General features: G+C 40.7%; 1 protein-coding gene across 3 annotated transcripts in view; it reads left to right on the forward strand.

Moving 5' to 3' along the window:
• Window positions 1–16,967, forward strand: part of Gpd2 (glycerol-3-phosphate dehydrogenase 2) — a 146,977-nt gene extending 130,010 nt beyond the window's left edge. For all 3 annotated transcript variants that reach the window (XM_048426342.3, XM_048426341.3, XM_048426343.3), the window contains exons 10-17: window positions 1,479–1,613; window positions 1,802–1,977; window positions 2,523–2,654; window positions 3,408–3,566; window positions 10,160–10,272; window positions 10,383–10,461; window positions 10,631–10,729; window positions 13,659–16,967. In XM_048426342.3, the coding sequence (XP_048282299.1) occupies window positions 1,479–1,613; window positions 1,802–1,977; window positions 2,523–2,654; window positions 3,408–3,566; window positions 10,160–10,272; window positions 10,383–10,461; window positions 10,631–10,729; window positions 13,659–13,784 (1,019 nt within the window). In that variant the 3' untranslated portion in view covers window positions 13,785–16,967. The remainder of the gene's footprint in view (window positions 1–1,478; window positions 1,614–1,801; window positions 1,978–2,522; window positions 2,655–3,407; window positions 3,567–10,159; window positions 10,273–10,382; window positions 10,462–10,630; window positions 10,730–13,658) is intronic.
• The last annotated feature ends 1,480 nt before the right edge of the window (window positions 16,968–18,447 follow it).

The raw sequence follows: 18,447 nt of genomic DNA on the forward strand, positions 1-18,447 counted from the left end.
TTTTTTGCTAGCTTTATGGACCTTTTCCCTCCTACTAGGTTGCCTTGTTCAGGTTAAATACGAGGGTTTGTGCTTAGTCTTATTGTAACCTGTTATGCTATGTTTGGTTGATGTCCCTGGGAGGCCTGCCCTTTTCTTAAGGGAAAAGGAGGAATGGATCTAGGGGAGAGAAGAGGTGGAGGGGAGGGACTTGGCAGAGAGGAGGGAGAGGAAACTGCAATCAGGATGAGAGAAGAATAAATAAATGAAGCAAAAAAAAAAAATACAAGCACCATAGGGCTAGGTGTGGGGCCAGAGTCCTAGCATAAGGTCCTATGTGGCGTCTGGTTTAGCAGACTGAAGCTATAGGCTTCCTCTGCAGCTCAATGTGTCCTTGCTTCCCTTGTTGCAGCATAACTGTTGGATGTGCCTTCCCTCTTTCAGAGTATAGTCATTTTAAGACTGGCCCTTAATCAACTACATTAAAATATGGTAGCCTTACTTTATTTAAATTCATTTTTATCAGAAAGCTGGTTTGCATTTGAAACATGATCTACATAGCCGCTGCTGGCCTGAAACTTAAGATATGTTGGCTGACCTCTCTCTAACTTGTGTTAATCCTCTTGCTTCAACTTCCTGAGTAAGGGTTACAGGTTCCTACCTTGATGGTAGATACCAGTGGCCTGTATCCCTCACCTATTTTTAGATCAATAACAAATGCTTTTTAGCAGTTAAGTGAGGTTTTTTTGGATCAGTAGTAGTTATTTGGCCAGAGATAAGAAAGAATAATTTTATAATATCTTGAATATTGCTTTCATTCCTTACAATACAAGTATTACATAGCTCCTGGGCAGAGCCAGTATGCCTATCTCTGGGTCAGTTACAGAGGGGAGAATTGAGAAAAGACCAGAGAATAGAAATTGTCAGCAGTTGACACATCATATTGAGGAATAAAGCCAGAAAGAACCAAGTTTAATGCTGGTACACCATAAAAGGATGTTTGCCCAGGATGTGTTTGTTACTCATGATAGTTGGTTAAGGAGAATGATCCCCGGTGCTTGGGAATCTGTGGCTGAAGAGGACTGGGATGAACAACTGCCATTCACAGAGCTGGGCTTGCTGTGGCTGCTCATAGGTGAGTGGATTGTAGGGTCCAGGGTTTCCTAACGAAGATCTTTGTAATTCCTGAGGCGAGAGCTAGGTTGTAGAAGGGAACGCAACAATTTATAAACGTCTTATTTTCTCTTGAAGGTAATCTTTTTTTCCCTATTGGGGTTGGTGACACTGACTTCTGTCTCTTACTCTCTGACACCTTTGCTTGTGATTTTCAGGTCCTTTGTTCCCTTAAGCAAATTATCTTCGGGTCACAGAAGCCCTGCACTCATAGTTAACTGTCACATCTCACGTTTCTTTCTCTGATCTCACCTGTGCCCCTGATTCCTACTGAATGCTTTCCTCTGCATTCATACTTTTGTTTTTGTGGTTTTGGTTTCTGCCAGTGAGAAGAGGAGATGTCCTGGCAGCATGGAGCGGCATTCGTCCCCTTGTCATCGATCCCAAGTCTGCAGACACTCAGTCCATCTCCCGAAATCATGTTGTCGATGTCAGTGAGAGTGGCCTCATCACAATAGCAGGTATGGGGGGGGGGGGTGGTCTGACTCACTCTTTCACTCTGATGAACAAGTATTTTGTTTTTATGATTCCTGGTAGAACCTTTTTGCCCAATTTCTTGCCAAGAGGTGACCATTGTAATTGTTACCAAATGGTTAATTATAAGAAAAATTCAAAACGCCAGCCTAACAGCTTGCCAATTTTTTGGTAGGTGGGAAGTGGACGACATATCGCTCTATGGCAGAAGACACTGTGGATGCAGCTATCAAGATCCACAACTTGAAAGCGGGTCCGAGTAGGACAGTTGGGCTGTTCCTTCAAGGAGGCAAAGATTGGAGCCCCACACTCTACATCAGGCTTGTCCAGGACTACGGGCTTGAGAGTGAGGTTCGTGGGCACCGCCACACTACCCTGCTTTCATGTTGCTGATGTCATATTCAGTGGCCAGGGTGACTTCTCTGATTTAGAGGAACCCTTTGCTGTGCTTATTACTCTTGGGCCTGCAAAAGAAAACTAGCAAAAAAAAAAAAAGATCCAGCTTTATGATAGTTGCCTAAAAAGTGATGCACATTTGGTTTCTTTTGGTTTCTCTTTAAAATCTGCAATTTATTTGCGTTGTTTCAAGTGTACAAATTTCCCCCAACTTCTTTGCGTCGTGAGTGTGAGAAGGGCTGCTGCTCTTCAGAAGGACCAAAGTGAAGCTGAAGCTCCATCCGTCACTGATCTGGTGCCGCATGGATGCTGAGTCAGTGCTGGCCTAAGCATTCCAAACCCAAGTGGTTCCCTCCCACAAAGTCCGAACCCAATTCTCCCTAAGGACTATTATTTACAGACGGTGAGAAAACAAGCAGCATTAAGGATGTAGTGTTTTGTTCTGTGCCTTAAAGGAGCCACACCCAGAGCGCCTGTCTAATGCGGTCTTATTCCTGCAGGTGGCACAGCATCTTGCCACCACCTATGGTGACAAGGCTTTCGAGGTGGCCAAAATGGCAAGCGTGACTGGAAAACGGTGGCCGATTGTGGGGGTGCGCCTCGTGTCAGAGTTTCCCTACATCGAAGCAGAGGTATAGCGTCCTGTGTGCTTGTGTCCTGCCCTTCATCTCTGTTCATCTACCTTCACCAGTTAGGTACTGCTAACACGTCAGCCGAAACCTTGGAATTAAGTGTCTGGCTTTCACAGACATCTAATAGTGATAATAGTTTGAGTCTGAATCTCAGAGTTTGTTCAGAGAACCACAGCTCTGTCAATCTGGTTGTGTGTCCTAGAACCTGTAGCTCTATAAGTTCATATCCCTTCCATTTTGACTGGTTCCTTGTCCTCCTGCTTTGGTAGGTTCTCAGAAACTTGTCTCAGCTTTCTTTCTGTTACTATGAAACCAGACGCCATGCTTTGTATATTTCTAATTCATTGTGCTTGAGATCATAGTGTCCAGTCAGCTTCACGTGTTGGGCTCTAAGGCAGAAGCCTTTACAGCATAGTGAGTTAAAACTGACTTTTCTGTCCTCAACCTTTGCATATTAGCCATGGGAATAAACGTTTTCATTACGCGTTAGCAAAGGGAAGCGATGCAGTTTGCATGTCTGTGCCTCCTTCTGTTTAGAAAGAAGGCATCCACTTTTACTCAACTCACCCCATTTTCCAACCTACTGTGGTAGGCAGCGGGAGGGCCCGTGTGCACCACAAGAGTGTCTATGTGTACTGGAGAAGCAGAACAGCTAGAGAAAAAGATCAGCTTTGCTCAAAGCATTTTTTTTTAAATGTAAAACTTTACTATTTTAAAAGAAAGGGTCAAACTAGCAATTTTTCTTTTATTTAGGTGAAATATGGGATCAAGGAATATGCCTGCACCGCAGTTGACATGATTTCACGTCGCACCCGCCTGGCCTTTCTCAATGTCCAAGCTGCAGAGGAAGCCCTGCCCAGGATTGTTGAATTAATGGGCAGAGAATTGAACTGGAGTGAGTCTAAGAAACAGGTATTGTATAAAAGCTTTGCAACCACAGTCCCACATATAAACGTGTAAGAGCTTGGTCTGTGTGTAAAAGGCTTGCATAACTGTTGATGGTTTTAGGTTTCCTGCTCACTTCTATATGACACATACCTCATATTTTCTTAAGAAAATGGAAAGATATTATATTAGTTTCACTGTTATAGAAATCCAGAGAATGCTTTTTAATCCCTGGTCATAATTCCTGGGAAAGAAAGATACAAACAATGGCTGGGTGCAGCCTTTTCCAGGTCTCATTGGAAACACTCTTAGAACACAATCAGGGGAGTTTCTGTTCTGGATCATCCATTGATGAAAATAATGGTTTCACTGCCTGACCACCGACGGCTTATTATTTGAACTGTAATATTTTAAAAGCTGAGAGACCTTTACAATCTGAAGAACAACCAAAGTATCATTTGATGTCTTATATTTATTACCAAATTAAAAAAATAATTCCAGTCATGCTTGGATATGCATGAGGGCATAAAAACATACACACATACATAAATACATCACTCCCTCACCCTCCCACAAACAACACACAAACAACACACACATACACACTTGGGCTTATGGTAATACACAGAAAATCTTCTCCCTTCTCTGTCTCCTCCTCCTAATTAGCCCACACTATTTTCATGTTCAAATGAATACACATTATTTACAAACACTGAAAAAATATTTTTCTCATTTCCTGGGTCCTGTTCTTCCTTTAGCTGAATCTATGCAGCTTTTTGCAGTATGTCCTTAATTAACCCTGGACAAATTCATTGAGGATATCCACACTGCATGACATGATACACATGTCAGCTTTCTATGCATACTATTTGGCCAGGTAATTCCCTTTTGCAAGTTGATTCAACTCTTCCTTTTGAATTGTTTGTTGGGAGAGAGAGAGAGTTTGCAATGTAGTCCAGACTGGCTTTAAGATCTCCATCCTGCTTTTACCTCTGATGTGCTAGGAGAGTAGGGGCGTCCACAATGCCTGGCTTGAACTACTTTTTTATACTCAGGAGAAATATTTCTTTTGAGTCACTTCATAGCTCCTTCATAGCTCCTCCAAGTACTGTCCCTTGAGACCTCTCTACATCATAACAACTCATTGCCCCTCAACTGCTCAGGTCTCAACTTTAGCATCATACTTTGTCGGTTCACTCATATCCCATTTAAAGCCACTCAGACAATCTTACCATAATCATCTTCAGATCATGGTTGGGTCTCCCCTTTCTTATCGCATTCATTATTGTCACCTTGATGCAGGCTACTGGTGTATCTCATGATCATTGTCCTGGCTTCTCTCCAAGGAAGACAGTCTTCCCATCTTAACAACTTTGGGGATTTTGAGAGAATATAACCCAGACTTATCAATTGGATATGTTCAGAGTTCTTAGCTAAATGTACATTTTTAATTGACTTTTGACCTATTAGATATATTTTGATATATTAGATATGATCATGAAAGGACTTAATGCTGGTAGGTGAGGAAGGTGTCTCTGAGTTTTGCCTAGGAACACTTCAAGGTGTAGAAACTGGAGCAATAAGGAGGGATAGAGGAGAAAGAGAATGTGGTAGCTGCTGATGTTGGGGGAGGTGTGAGAGGATTTAGGGAGTTGTGTATCAGAGGGTAACAGTACATTAGGACTGCTGTAACAGAAATACATGGGTGCTTTGAATAGCAAACATTTATTTCTCAAATTCACTTCTTCGCTTCCTAACATGAAATCCAAGGTCAAGACCCCAGCAGGTCTAACCACCTTGTATTGCTCATGGATGGGAGCCTCCTTGGCATATTCACACATGTAGTGAGTGAATATTATTGAGCATCTTGTCACGTGTTGATCATGCAGACAGGATTGGGCTTTTAGCCTAACCTTCAAGTGTTCATATTAGGATGTAGATTCCTAAAGGTGGAATAACTGGGAAACTGGGTGAAAGGGTAGTTTTAGTGACTTGACTTTATTATGTTCTTCAAAGGCACAGTGGCCCTATGTCTTTAAAATTCTACTGCAGTGGTTATTCTGAAGTGAACTGATGGTAGAGATCTCTGGTGAGCGCCTCGATGACCTCATTGTGTCTGTGTGAAGAGTAGGCCTTCCCTTGAACTGTTGATGCAGTCTCCACTGGGTAGCTCAGGCTGGCCTGGAACCTATGATTCTACTGCCTCTAAGATTATAGTTGAAGAAGCAGACCCAGTTTCTCCAAGTAGTAAATTGTAGAGCTGGGTTCGAAACCTGTCCCTCAATCCCCTCAGTACTGGCATATAACTTCTCCAATTTCTGAGACTCAGCTCTTCAAAGAGACAACACAAGAATGCCACTGTCTTATCATTTTTCTGTGTCGAAGAATCTGAGATATATTCTTATAAAAATTATAGTTGGAATGATTAGATAGGAACATATTTCGTGCTAGGAGGTAGGAAAGAGAAAATTCCAAAAACCTGTTATGCTTAACGTTTCCAGGTAAACTGAGATTTGACTTTATTCCAGACTTTATGGGTAGACAGACATTTTTAGGGACACTCCTAATTTCCTTAAAGTAGCAAAAACTAAAGAGCTGAAGACACTCAGCGTGTGAGGCACAGGCACTTAATGAGAAGAGTGGACAGTCTGGAGAGCACAGAGGAGGGGGAGCGCAAGTGAAAAGGTTAGAAAGTTATCCTTCCGAGAAAAGGTTAAAAGCTTTGGGATTATTTAACCTGCAAAAGTGAAAGAGGAACAGGGTGATAAATAACTCGGCGCAGATGAATTGTGTTGTTTCTACAGTCAATACCTAATGAGTGACCCGTATACTGAGCGTGGTGCCAAATAGTTTAGGGGGATAATTAATAGCTCATAGTTTCAAAGACCTCGAACTCTAACTGGGTGGATAAAACCCATGCATCTGTCAGAAATACATGTATGTTTGCAAAGCTTACAGATATGCTTAGAGATATCGTTCTTGGGGACTGCAAGTCAACCGACGGGGAAGGATAGAGTAGGCAGGACAGCACTGTCTGGTGAGTTAGGGAGTGACCGAGGAACAGGAACAGACATGAAGCCAAGTGCCCTTGCCAAACTGTGTGCGCCAGAGAATGAATTAATGTGTGTGAGACAATGACTACATGATCAAGCAGGGGAGATTTCACATAAATAAAAGAAACTTAGTTCAGGTGATTTGGAACTTTTGAGATGCTGTGTGTTTTGTCAGTTCCAACAGAAATTTCCTTGGAGAAGTCAGACTAAACTTGCTTTCAGGGAGGGCTGAACAGGAAAGGGCATGGGGCCTTACTTAGAACATGCTTAATGCTGTCCAGAGAGAAAGGTAGATATTATAATTTTCATATAAGGTACATTTTTATTTTCATTTTGAGACTCTAAATTTCAAATTTAAAACAGAATACATAATCAAATAGGAAGTGACTCTCCGTAAGTTTTATTCCAGTCAGGGAATGCAACACCAGTTTCAAAAAGCAAAAAGCAAAATATGCCTTCATGATCTAGGAATGGCCTTCATATTGATCCAGACTGATTTTCCGAATTATGTTCATTAAGTTTATTCTCATTTAGCAAGAATTGTGTGCTATGGGAAGTTAAAAAGGGGTCACCAAGGAAAAAAATGTTTCATATATGTCATTTTCATATTATAGTAAGGATTATTAATTACATCAGGAAAATTCTATAGAGGCAATACATAGGGACTCTATAGGGTATTTCTTACAGCCCCATAAGTGTTTGCCACACTAGCGGTTTTATAACTAAATCTGGCAATTTTGACCTCTGAAGAGGTCTGTGATAGCAGGTTGAGTACTCTGTCCCTTTGACCTGGTCTTTGGTCCAGCATGTCCATCCTGGTCTTTGGTTCCAGCATTTCCATCCTAGTCTTTGGTTCCAGCATCTCCATACAGTGTTGTTGCTGTGCTTCTTTGGTATGCCGTAAGCAGAGGAGTGTTTGAATATTTGATGACAAAATGAAATGGCCAAAAGTGTACTAGGGATGTTTATGTAGAAACAAATGGTAACCTTATGCTATGCTAACTTCATTTATTTAAGCTAGGTTTGCCAGGGCTTAGCAATATAGCACACATGAAAAAAAGCAAAAGAAGAGTGGCTTTATTTGACTGTGACTGCCAATCAGTTGACAGTGGACTATGATTGTCCCCTACTCTAATGTATTCTTTAGTTGTGTTAACATATGCCATGTAACTAGAGAGATGGAACTGCTTGCTGCTCTATCTAGGTACTTGCCACATCCCTGTAAGAACGTGTTTTGTTCTAACTGTTGGATTATGTAACAGAATTTGTGGTCTGAAAGAAAACATCCAACATGGCATAGAGCTTTGAAGTCATGCTTTAGAAAATCTCTAAAGAGAAAAGTAAGTGATGCTGCTTTCAGTATGTAATCTATGATACAGAAACATGTTAGATTGGCTCTATGTAGCAAGGCTTGGCCATCCCAAGCAAGTTGGAAGAATTGGAAAGAGGTATATTGCATCTCAACATAAAATGTTTTAATAGGCACACCATCCTTTCATGAGCCACTTTGAGTAGAGTTAAGTCATACTGTAGTGTGATTTAGACAGGCGCCCCAGCTTCTGTTTGTGCAGGGAGCTACATTGTGACCTGGATGGGAAGATTTCTTCTTAGAAAGATCATGATGATTTGATGGTGTGTGGATAAACTTTATAAGCAATGAAGCAATATGAATTGTGTAAGAGATTACATTTGAGCAAGGCTCAGAGGCAGCATGTCCAAGGACATGAATTTTAGAATAGTTTTTAGTAAATGGCTGGAAACAATTGATTAAAAATAAAACATTTTTAAACCACAACTGGTGAATTTTCTTGTGTGACGAGAGAAGTCTGCCATTGGAGATAGAGACTTCATGTTTAATTTAACCACACAGATGTTGATGTAGAATCATTTTAATTTTTTTAAATTCAGCGTTATGCAGCGTTCATGATGTTTTTGATGTTATTTGTGATGTTATTTCTTTTGCTGCATCTGTTTCTGAAGAGAAAGGCAGTAGGAAAAGAATAATCTTAAAACCAGTTTGTCTTCCTAAGAAAACAGAGTACCAAGCCTGGTTAATACCATCGCCTACACAGTGGCTTAGCTTCCTATGCCTCACTTCATGAGCATTTAAGTTCATATTCAGTATTTGGGGCCTGCTGAGTTTGTAGCATGGTTTGATGTAAAGTTGGGAATTTAAGGTATCCATTTGGTTTTACATGACAACATGTCAGTGGCTTAGGCTGTAGAGATGACTCCGCTATTTAGGGGACTTGGAGCTCCTGCAGAGCACGCCCATACCCACTCTGGGCAGGCAGCTCACAACTGTGTAACTCTAGCGCCAGGGAATCTGATGCCCTCTTGTGGACACCATGGGCACCCCATATGTGTGCCTGCCCCCACACACATATAGACATAATTAAAATATAATGAAAATAAATCTTGAAATCTATCTCAATTGCTTAACACAGCCATCAGTTTTTGTTTGCTTGTTTGTTTTTGTGACATGTTCTCTCTATGTAGCCCTTGGTATCCTGGAACTCCATATATAGGCCACAATGCCCTCAAAGTCAGAGATTTGCCTGCCTCTGCCCACCCCAACACTGGGATCAAAGGTGTGTGCCTCCACACCCAACTCAGCCAGCATTTGATGTCTCTCCTTCATATCTAGATTGCCTTGTGTCTGTCTAAGCCATGCTTATTCTCAGGGAACAGGAACAAGAGAGACAGAAAACTAGGATGTCTCTTTTAAAGCTGCCACTCAAAAGTGGGATATCATCTATCTATTCTTATTCTATTGGCCAAAGTTAGTCACATGACCAAAGCTCATAAAAATGGGATTAAGAAATATATGCAAGGTGGGGGTGTGCATGTGTGCACATTCATACATGTGAGAAAAGAGATTTGCGTACGTATACACTGTACTATAGTCGCCTGAGGTCGTTAGATGTGACAGTGATGACGTGGAAGCTAATGGCAGCGCATGTGCAGTAGCGACGTGAGATACTGGAAGCAATGGGAATGACTGTGGAGACTGTGGCTGTCAGAAGCCCCTAAGAGAACTTCCACATAGCCGACCACAGACATCGCAAGTCGTGCGCGGCGCAGTAGGTGTTCAAGCCCTGTCTGTTTCACCCTTCTTCTCTTCCACTGTCATCACGCTGTAGGAGTTTGATCTTGTAGAATTTGATAGTCAACAGCATATGAGAGTACACTACCGTAAAAGGAACAGCAGAGGTATCGCGAGTAGAGCAGGCATCCTTATATTGTGGGGAAGCAAGCACAGCTGACAACATGCTCTATGACATGGAAGAAGAGGTGAACCGAGCCCAGGGCCCCCCAGCTGGTCCCTGGAACCAGAGGGCAGGAAGAATCAGGCACATGCAATTGGGCATACCGGGTGTGTCCGGTTACAGTAGTGTTCTGGGTCTGTGTTAGACTGCGTCTTAAGTTGTTCAACTAGAAGTGGTAGCGCTACACTGAAACTGGATGTTGGTTCAGTGAGAATCAGTTTCTGGCAGTAAAAGAGAAAGAGAGATATCAATAGCTCCTATAAATCTGTGAACTCTGTGTACGTCTTTTCTTTTTCAGGAAGAACTTGAAACGGCCACAAAGTTTCTGTATTATGAAATGGGCTATAAATCTCGATCAGAACAGCTCACAGATCGTTCTGAAATCAGCCTGCTGCCTTCAGACATTGATAGGTACTTCTAATAGCTCTTCCTCCTCCTGCTGCTCCTCTTCCATATTTTTGTCCTCGTTTTCTCCCTCTTTTATGTAAGTCTGTTTGCCATCGTTCAATGTTGTGTTGCAGGTACACCAAGAGATTTCATAAGTTTGATGAAGACGAGAAGGGCTTTATTACCATTGTTGATGTTCAGCGTGTACTAGAGGTAATACACGTTTATTTTTATTATCAGCTTCAGGTATAGAAGGATAATGATAATATTTATTAGCATTTTTCACAAGCCATCTTTAAACTCTTGGACAGTCTAGTCACATTAGAAGAAGGGTACGCATTACTTTTAGCTAAACCTCATTCCTCTGTGATTTTCTGTCTAGAATATCAATGTGCAAATGGATGAAAACACACTACACGAAATTCTCAATGAAGTCGATTTGAACAAGAATGGGCAAGTTGAACTCAATGAATTTCTGCAGGTGAGTTGTGATGGGACAGATGCCTTTGTGTTTGCTCCTGCTTGCCACTGTCCTAAGATGCAATTCTTCAACCTCCCCATTAGTCACTTGATCCTGAAAATGTAGCCAGCAACAGTTGATCTGTCTGCCCTCAAAGATGAGGCTCTGTTCATGCCTGCTCATTTTCCTCCTGTTTTTAGGAGGTATCAGTTTTATTGGCTAATTTAGATTAAATCCAAGTTCATTGTGACTTACAGAATTGTACAGGAAATATGCTCTTTAAATACTGAAGCCATGGAATGTGATTGCTGGACCACTGCTACACTGAGAGGTGACATATAATCAGTGTGGAAAGTCATTGTTATTTTTTTTTTTCAATGGGAGAGATTACAACCTCTGGTTTTATTCGTTAAAGAATCATATTCACTTAAGAATATAATTATTCACTTGATACATTTTGAAGAACCAGAAAAGCAAATGAGAAGAAACATCAAGATGACAAATTTAAACATTTCTATTTCTGACGTTTAAGTAACCAAAGTTTTAAATGTTCAGTCATTATAGCCATGAAAGAAATATGTTCTGTTACTGTAACGTCACACTCGATGCTCCACATTACTCCTTATAGTTCTGCAAAGGAAAGATATTGAACACTATCCCTAGCTGTCCATGTGTTGGTTTCCAGACATCCAGGGTGTTTTCTGTAGCGTTTCTTGGGCAGGTCTTTCAAATGACTGCCAGATCTTGCTTGCACCATGGCTATGATGAATGCTGAACATGAAATAAATTAATGCTGGGATTTTGGTCAATGTCAACCCTTTTTTCACTGTGTCAAGTTAAACAAACAAGATCAAGGCAAAGGAAATGGTAATTGTCTCTCTAGAGATGAGCTGCAGATAAGAGTATTGTGGAATCTAAATGCAGAACATTTTCACAGGTTGTGTCCAGCAAAACAAAAAGAATGTTTAGTTCCTTAACTTACGGTTTCACTAAATGCAAATTTTAAATTGAATTTGAGATTTAAGGTTAGGGATTAGAAAACATTTAATGCCTCTTTTGTATAATTTTTCTGGGGACTGTTTTATTGTCTCAGAATTTTAGAAAATCTTCTTCAAAGGAATGACTTATACTTCGTTTCCTGTGTTTTGTAAACAATCAAAAGCATTTAGACTTAAAAAAAAAACCCAGGGTTTTAGAGACAATAAGAATCTAATTTAATGGATAAGTTGTGTGGCTTGGGTTTTAAGTAGTTTTCTTGACTGTAGTAGAGTTAAACACATAGAAAATAATTTAAACCACCTGCAGGTTTTCGTGTAGAGTTTTTAAATAATTGAGTATTTCCTGTCCAGTTCTAAATGAAAGCAGCCATTCATGCCTTCAGTAAGTACACGGCATAACTTCCCGCTTAGAAAACACTGGCGCCTTTTCTCATGAAATCTATTCAAACCTAGATTTTCTTTTTTTTTGTAGTATGGTTTTCAGATATACGTAATAGTTAATGGAAAACTTTTAGTTTGCTGAGCTTGGTACAAGAAACCCAATTGGTGGCTGAGAGAGATGCCTATCTTTGACCATTGTTACCTCTGTTAAATTCCAAGGATCTTCCAGAATCAGAAAGCAGTAAACAGAAAATTGTAAATGTTTCTCAGATGTAAAGTGTGTTTTCACATTTGATTGTTAATGAAATATTGTCCTTTTCTGAATAGATAAGAGTCCACATTTACCCTGTTAAGGGTTTGCTATCGAATATGGGTATGCAGTTTTAATGATTGTGATGGGGGGATCGCTCTAGAGACTGTCCGGTTGTAGGACTTTGTTTCCGGTCTGGGCTTGATGACGCTTGTGCATGTAGAAGGCTGTCTCTCATAAGCAGTTGCTAGTGAAGCAGCTTTTAATAATGTTAGGAGATTCAGATCCAAACCCTGGGCTGCTGCCCCGGATTCTTATGTGGAGCATGTCTTTTAAAATATATCTCCATAGGCTAAAACCCTAACGCTGAAATGATTTAAATATTTTTATATGTATCATTTTAAATATAACTAACTCTGCTGAGTACATTTTTTTAAAAAAAAATAGGAGAAATTAGATCAAGAAAAGCCAATAGTTAGTTCCACATGGCTGTAAAGGAGGGGTTGAGCCTTATACTGAGAACTAGAAGGTGCTTTCCAGATTAAAGTCCTTTTCTCTCTGCATGCAGTTTTAGAGCTAGTACTGATTTTATCCATTGGATTAAAATGAATTAGCTACAATCTAGGTGGTGAAGTACTTTTATTCTTAGGGCAGGTCTGTCAGTCCATTTTTAATGACTCATAAATAATTTGTTTGAAAAGACTAAAAAATTTGGATTTTAAAAGACATGAAGTTGGCCAGGTGTTGATGGCACATGCCTTTGATCTCAGCACTTGGGAGGCAGAGGCAGGCGGATCTCTGAGTTTGAGGCCAGCCTGGTCTACAAGAGCTAGTTCCAGGACAGGCCCCAAAGCTACAGAGAAACCCTGGAGAGAGAGAGAGAGAGAGAGAGAGAGAGAGAGAGAGAGAGAGAGAGAGAGACTTGAAGCTGTCAAGTATAGTAACACAGAAAAAAAATCGTAATTAAATGTAGGAGGTCATGGTTTGTCTTTGCTCTATCACTGAGATTCCTTTTTATGATTTAAAAATAGAATTCAGGATTCAGTATTTGAAGTTAACTTTTTAAAAAAGTGACCTAAATAGCACATTATGGCTTAAGGTGCTCTTTAAGAGCAGCCTGATCTACTTAGCCGGTGCTGTCCTTGTCAGCAGTGTGAAACATTGTCTCTCTTCACCTCTTTTTGAACTGTTGGAAATGTTGGGTGTGTACTCTGGATGTGATGTGTCTCTGCCTGGCATGGCGGTAATGTGTAGGTGCTAAGAGAGAGGCCTGATGTAAGCTGGCCTGCTTGCTGAGTGTGTTCTGTATTTTGTTTCAAAGCTGATGAGCGCAATTCAGAAAGGAAGGGTGTCTGGAAGCCGACTTGCCATCCTGATGAAAACCGCTGAAGAGAACTTGGACCAAAGAGTTCCAATTCCTGTGGATCGTAGTTGTGGAGGATTGTGAGTCTGACCAGTAAATCCGCAGCCAACAAGCATAGGACAGCCAATACCATGCACCAAGCAGAGATGACTCACACCGCTCTAAAATAGTGGCTATGGTAGCGTGTTTAAAACAACAACAACAACAAAAAACACTGGAAAACATTCCAAAACTTTGAAGATGTTGGTATATTTGCCAACTTAATTTGCCAATCCTTTATTTGTTTTTGCTATTCAGTCTAGCTTCTAAAAAGTGTTTTTCTCATTTTTAGAGCACACTGATTTAATGTGTTGTATCCATTTTGTAACCTGTTAGACTTGACACTCTGCCTTTTCATTCATTCATTCATTCATTCATTCCTTCATTCATTCACATCAGTCTTGGAGGCAGCCTCCACAAGCTTGAAAAGAAGCTAAAAAATGTGGGCGCGCAGAGCTCTGAAGCCTGAATTTGTAGATAGCATTATGATTTTCTTCTTAGAAAAGCGTTTGACCTGTTGACATCATCATGGTTAGGGAGACTTCTCAACCCTTTCTTGCTACCTCCCCTTCCAAATAATCCTGTACACTTGCCTGTCTAGGGTAACACTGGCTAATCTGGGGAGGGAAGAGGAAGTTTAGATCTGGTTAAGATTTGGTTACATTTCTAAAAGAGAAAGTCTGAAAGCTTCCAGAATCACAGGAGTAAGATAAAGACAGCGCTGACATTTGCCGGGAGGTACAGTGATAGTTGCTTCTCAACAGTTCATTTTTTTCCCCCAGCACTGCTGGCTTTCTTTGACTATTATAGTTGCCAGAAAAAAAATGCTTGCTTTTTTTACTTTAAAACCAGCATTTGAGTGGCAAGTTGGATATAATGGGATGAGACCAAATCTTTCCATTTCTTATGGGAGTAGTGATAAAACACAGTTTTCAATCCCACAAGTCCTGAATCTTGCAGCGGGTGGTATCGTCAGACCTGTTCTTCTTGGGGTGGGCAGTAGTGGTAGTATTTGCAAAGAGATAGCACAAAAGGAGTGGACAGACTTTAGTTAACTTAAATTGTAACATTAAAATAAGACATACCACTCTAATATCCAAGGACAGTCTGCTTGCCACAGCCTTTCCCTTTGTGTACTCAGTGGGAAAAATTCTCATTCTACCAAAAATAAAAAATAAAATAAATCAAAGAAAGATTAGCCCCCCACACACACGTGCGCGCACACACACACAAATAAAAACCAAAACTGAATGTGCATTGCATTCAGCAAATCAAGCACTGAATAGAGATGCCAGTTGGAAGATGCTTCTGCTATATTCTGTTGGCATTATAACTAGTAATCTTAATATTTATTAATTGTGCTCCCTTTTCTGAAGCTGCCAATGATTGGTTTCCTGTGCATAAGAGGAAATCCAGCCCTTGGTTCATACTTCTCTCCAGCAGGCTGGGGCACACTATGTCCTAGCTACGTGAACTGGCACATAAAGTACCTTCATGCTACTATTTATGCTTATGCAAACACGTTTTTCTGCCTCGTTCAGTATGGGTTATGAGTCTGCATATCATAATATAAACTGGGAGTTCACTTACCTAAGCCCCGCCCCCAATATGCAGAAACTGCAGGGAGAAACAGCTCAACTCATTTTATTATTAAATGAAGTTTAGCTACTTCCACTTCTGCGGGATAACCTGACACAGAGCAAGTGACGTCATAGCGGGTGTCGCTGAAGTTTTCCTTCCAAAGTGTTAATATTTTACACTGTTTTAAAATTATATTTTAATAAATGGAAGCAGGTAGATTTGCGATTGTTTTTCTATCATGGCTGTTAAGTTCACTTTATACCTCGTGACACTTAAGTTGGCAGAAAAGCTGTCCTTTAAGATATCCCTCCCCCCAAAAGATATCCCAAATGATATATCACAATACTCTACATCTGTGCTCCCCTCCTCTCTCTCTCTTTTTTTTCTCTCTTTCTAGTTAGATCAAGATAACGATGGCTTGTGTCACCCCTGATTCTCTTACAGTAGGGACTGGGCTTAGAATGTGACTTGCTCAGGCCGATCTGTTTGGAAAGCAGGTCTTGTTTGTACATGCTTTGCTATGGATGAAGTTCCTTTAAGGACAAAGAGAAGCGCACTTTCCTTCATTTGAGCTTATCTGCTTTGGCTTAAAAATCTGCTCGTTCTAAGACATGCTCCTTCACCAATCCCAGAGACTCACTCCTTGTGGGAATGACGTCCCTGTGGGGAAAGCACCCCAGCGTTTTCCTATGAGGGCCTCATTAAACCTGGACAGATAAGCAAAGGAGAAAGGAAATAGGGGAACAAGTCCCTTTAAAACTCATTCAGAGAATGAAACATATTCTTTTCCTTTTCATATAACCCTGGTATTTGTTGACTCTGTTCGGGTGTGGGAGTGGGTGAGTGGGGATTACCTTTTATTATCAAGTGATTTATTTCAAGAGCCTCTGAGGGGATTCAGGTGAAGGAACCGCATCTGTGCTGGAGGGCTGCATACGCCTTTAACTAGCCTCCGCCTGGTGGTAGTAACAGTGATAAGGCTGGATTACTTGTTTAGCTACGGTTGTCTGCTTCACATCCATCATGCTGCATAGTCTTGCTTTCAGTCTGTTCCCACTGAGTGCAACTTCCGATCTCTGCTACCGAGTGCATGCTTTGTGTTCTGCCTTCGTGTATGGCTTGATTTTGGTCTATTTCAAAATATGTACCACAAAAATGTTCCTCCTGATTTTTAACTCAGTACAGCGTAGGGATTGTCACTGATTTTTTTCTTTCCCTCTTTTTTATTCATTTGTAAAAAGGTCTTTTGCATATGAATGTAATCACGTGTTGATGTCGCTGACGCTGTAAACTCTCACTACATTTTACTCTGGGGAGTAAAAAAGCCCTACTATGTTTTCAGAGGATATCTAGTCTTAGTCCGGCCCTGGAGTGGACAGCCGCCCTCACTGCATGCTTTTATACTGTCACACTTTTATGTATTGTGTTTGGGTTATCATTCTAGACTGGACTGTTAAATGCTGTGTTTGAGGCTGGGCTGTCATTTTTATAACTGTCTTGGTATTTTATCACCATTATTTATTACTTTTGATATACAGAATGAGCCGCATGCATTTATAGAGCAATAAGAAGATGTATTTAATGTGCCTTGTTTTTAACTGAGTAAGAGCCGAAAGCATGAATCAATAAAAGCTGATTAAAATGGTCCATTTGCTGGCATTTCTGTGTTGCTTGTGGTCAGACAAATAACTTTAATTATTGTTGAAGTTTTTAAAAGTCTGAAAATATTTTCAGAAATTGTATTTTAGATGACACCCATTAATTCTTTTACATTAGAATTTTGTAACTTTATCTCGAATGAAGTATCTATAGACAGATACTATTTTATGAGACTATCAAATTATTTATTAATTTGTTGCTTCGGTTTTACGTGGCCCTAGTCTACATTTATTCCACTACAACTCAATAGAATTCCTTCCCACCGCCCCCCTCTCATGGACCAGAACCTCTCAGCTTTTACGTTTCCAGGCATGCTGATGAATTTTATCATAACTAAAATCAATAGAAATGAATGGAAAAGATTACATAATCCATTTTGATCATCTTACATGTCAAGTTAGTGCAGGGTTGCCAAGCGTTGATAAATGCTCTGACAGAAAAAAAATGCTATATATTTTCATTGTCAGTAAGTCAGTAGAGCTGTTATCAGTTTAATACTGGCCCAATTTTATAATGCCCATGTTATTTTATAGGTTTTAATTTGCACACATACAGGGAGTGCTTTCTCCATTTGCGGCTTAGAAGTGCTACCTCCAGGTTGAGCGTGCTCAGAGGCATTTGTGAGTCCCTTACAGTCCTTCAAAACTATATCCTGAGAGAGGGCTTCCTCCCAAACAGACATGCAACAATACGCCATTTGTTCAACATCTGGAAAAAAATTACATAGCAGTTCAAAATGTTTTCCATTGGTCCAGCTTATGCAATTTGATGGGACTTCAATAAAATTTGTCAAAATATTGCTCGTAGTTTTCAAAACAATGTAAAATGGATGGTTACTTTCAATAGAAGGAAGCATGAGAGTGGCCTCGGTATTCTGCAGGGTTTGTCAACAGGACATCGTCTCTGGTGTCAGACCACATCTGACGACATGTGACTCAGGAAGGGAAGGAGGAGCAACAGGAGCTTTATGTTGGTCTGGCCCCTCATAATGAGACAGTTCTGTATGGAGGCGGAAATGATAAGCTTCTTATGCCTGTCCCTTGTGTTTTAGGTCTCTCATTAGCTACCCAAAGTGTGCAATGCAGGCACAGAATATGATGTGTGTAAGCCTTGACGATGCCACAGACAGCCCTGTGATGAGAGGTGCAGTGTAAAGCCAGTTGCTGCCCTTCCATCTCTTAAATACCTGCTCAGGAACCGATGTGATCTGAGAAAAAAACGCTGCTAGCAGAGCCACCCCTGGGCTCCACGTGTGGCCTCAACTCTTTTGCTCAGCATATGTTACCACTGGAACTACTCACGTTGTAGTTACTTCAACCTAAGGGAAGGCTGTGTGGTACCTTCGTTAGGAAGGGACTGTATTGCATTTGTATTTCAGTGGAGTCGGGGGAGGACTGAAGTGCACAGAATGTGCCTTGGATGTTAGAGGATGGCACATGGTATAGTTGGTTTGGTCTACAGACGTCTG

This window comes from Myodes glareolus, chromosome 21 (genome assembly GCF_982192425.1).
Source record: "Myodes glareolus chromosome 21, mMyoGla1.1, whole genome shotgun sequence".
Taxonomy (NCBI): domain Eukaryota; kingdom Metazoa; phylum Chordata; class Mammalia; order Rodentia; family Cricetidae; genus Myodes; species Myodes glareolus.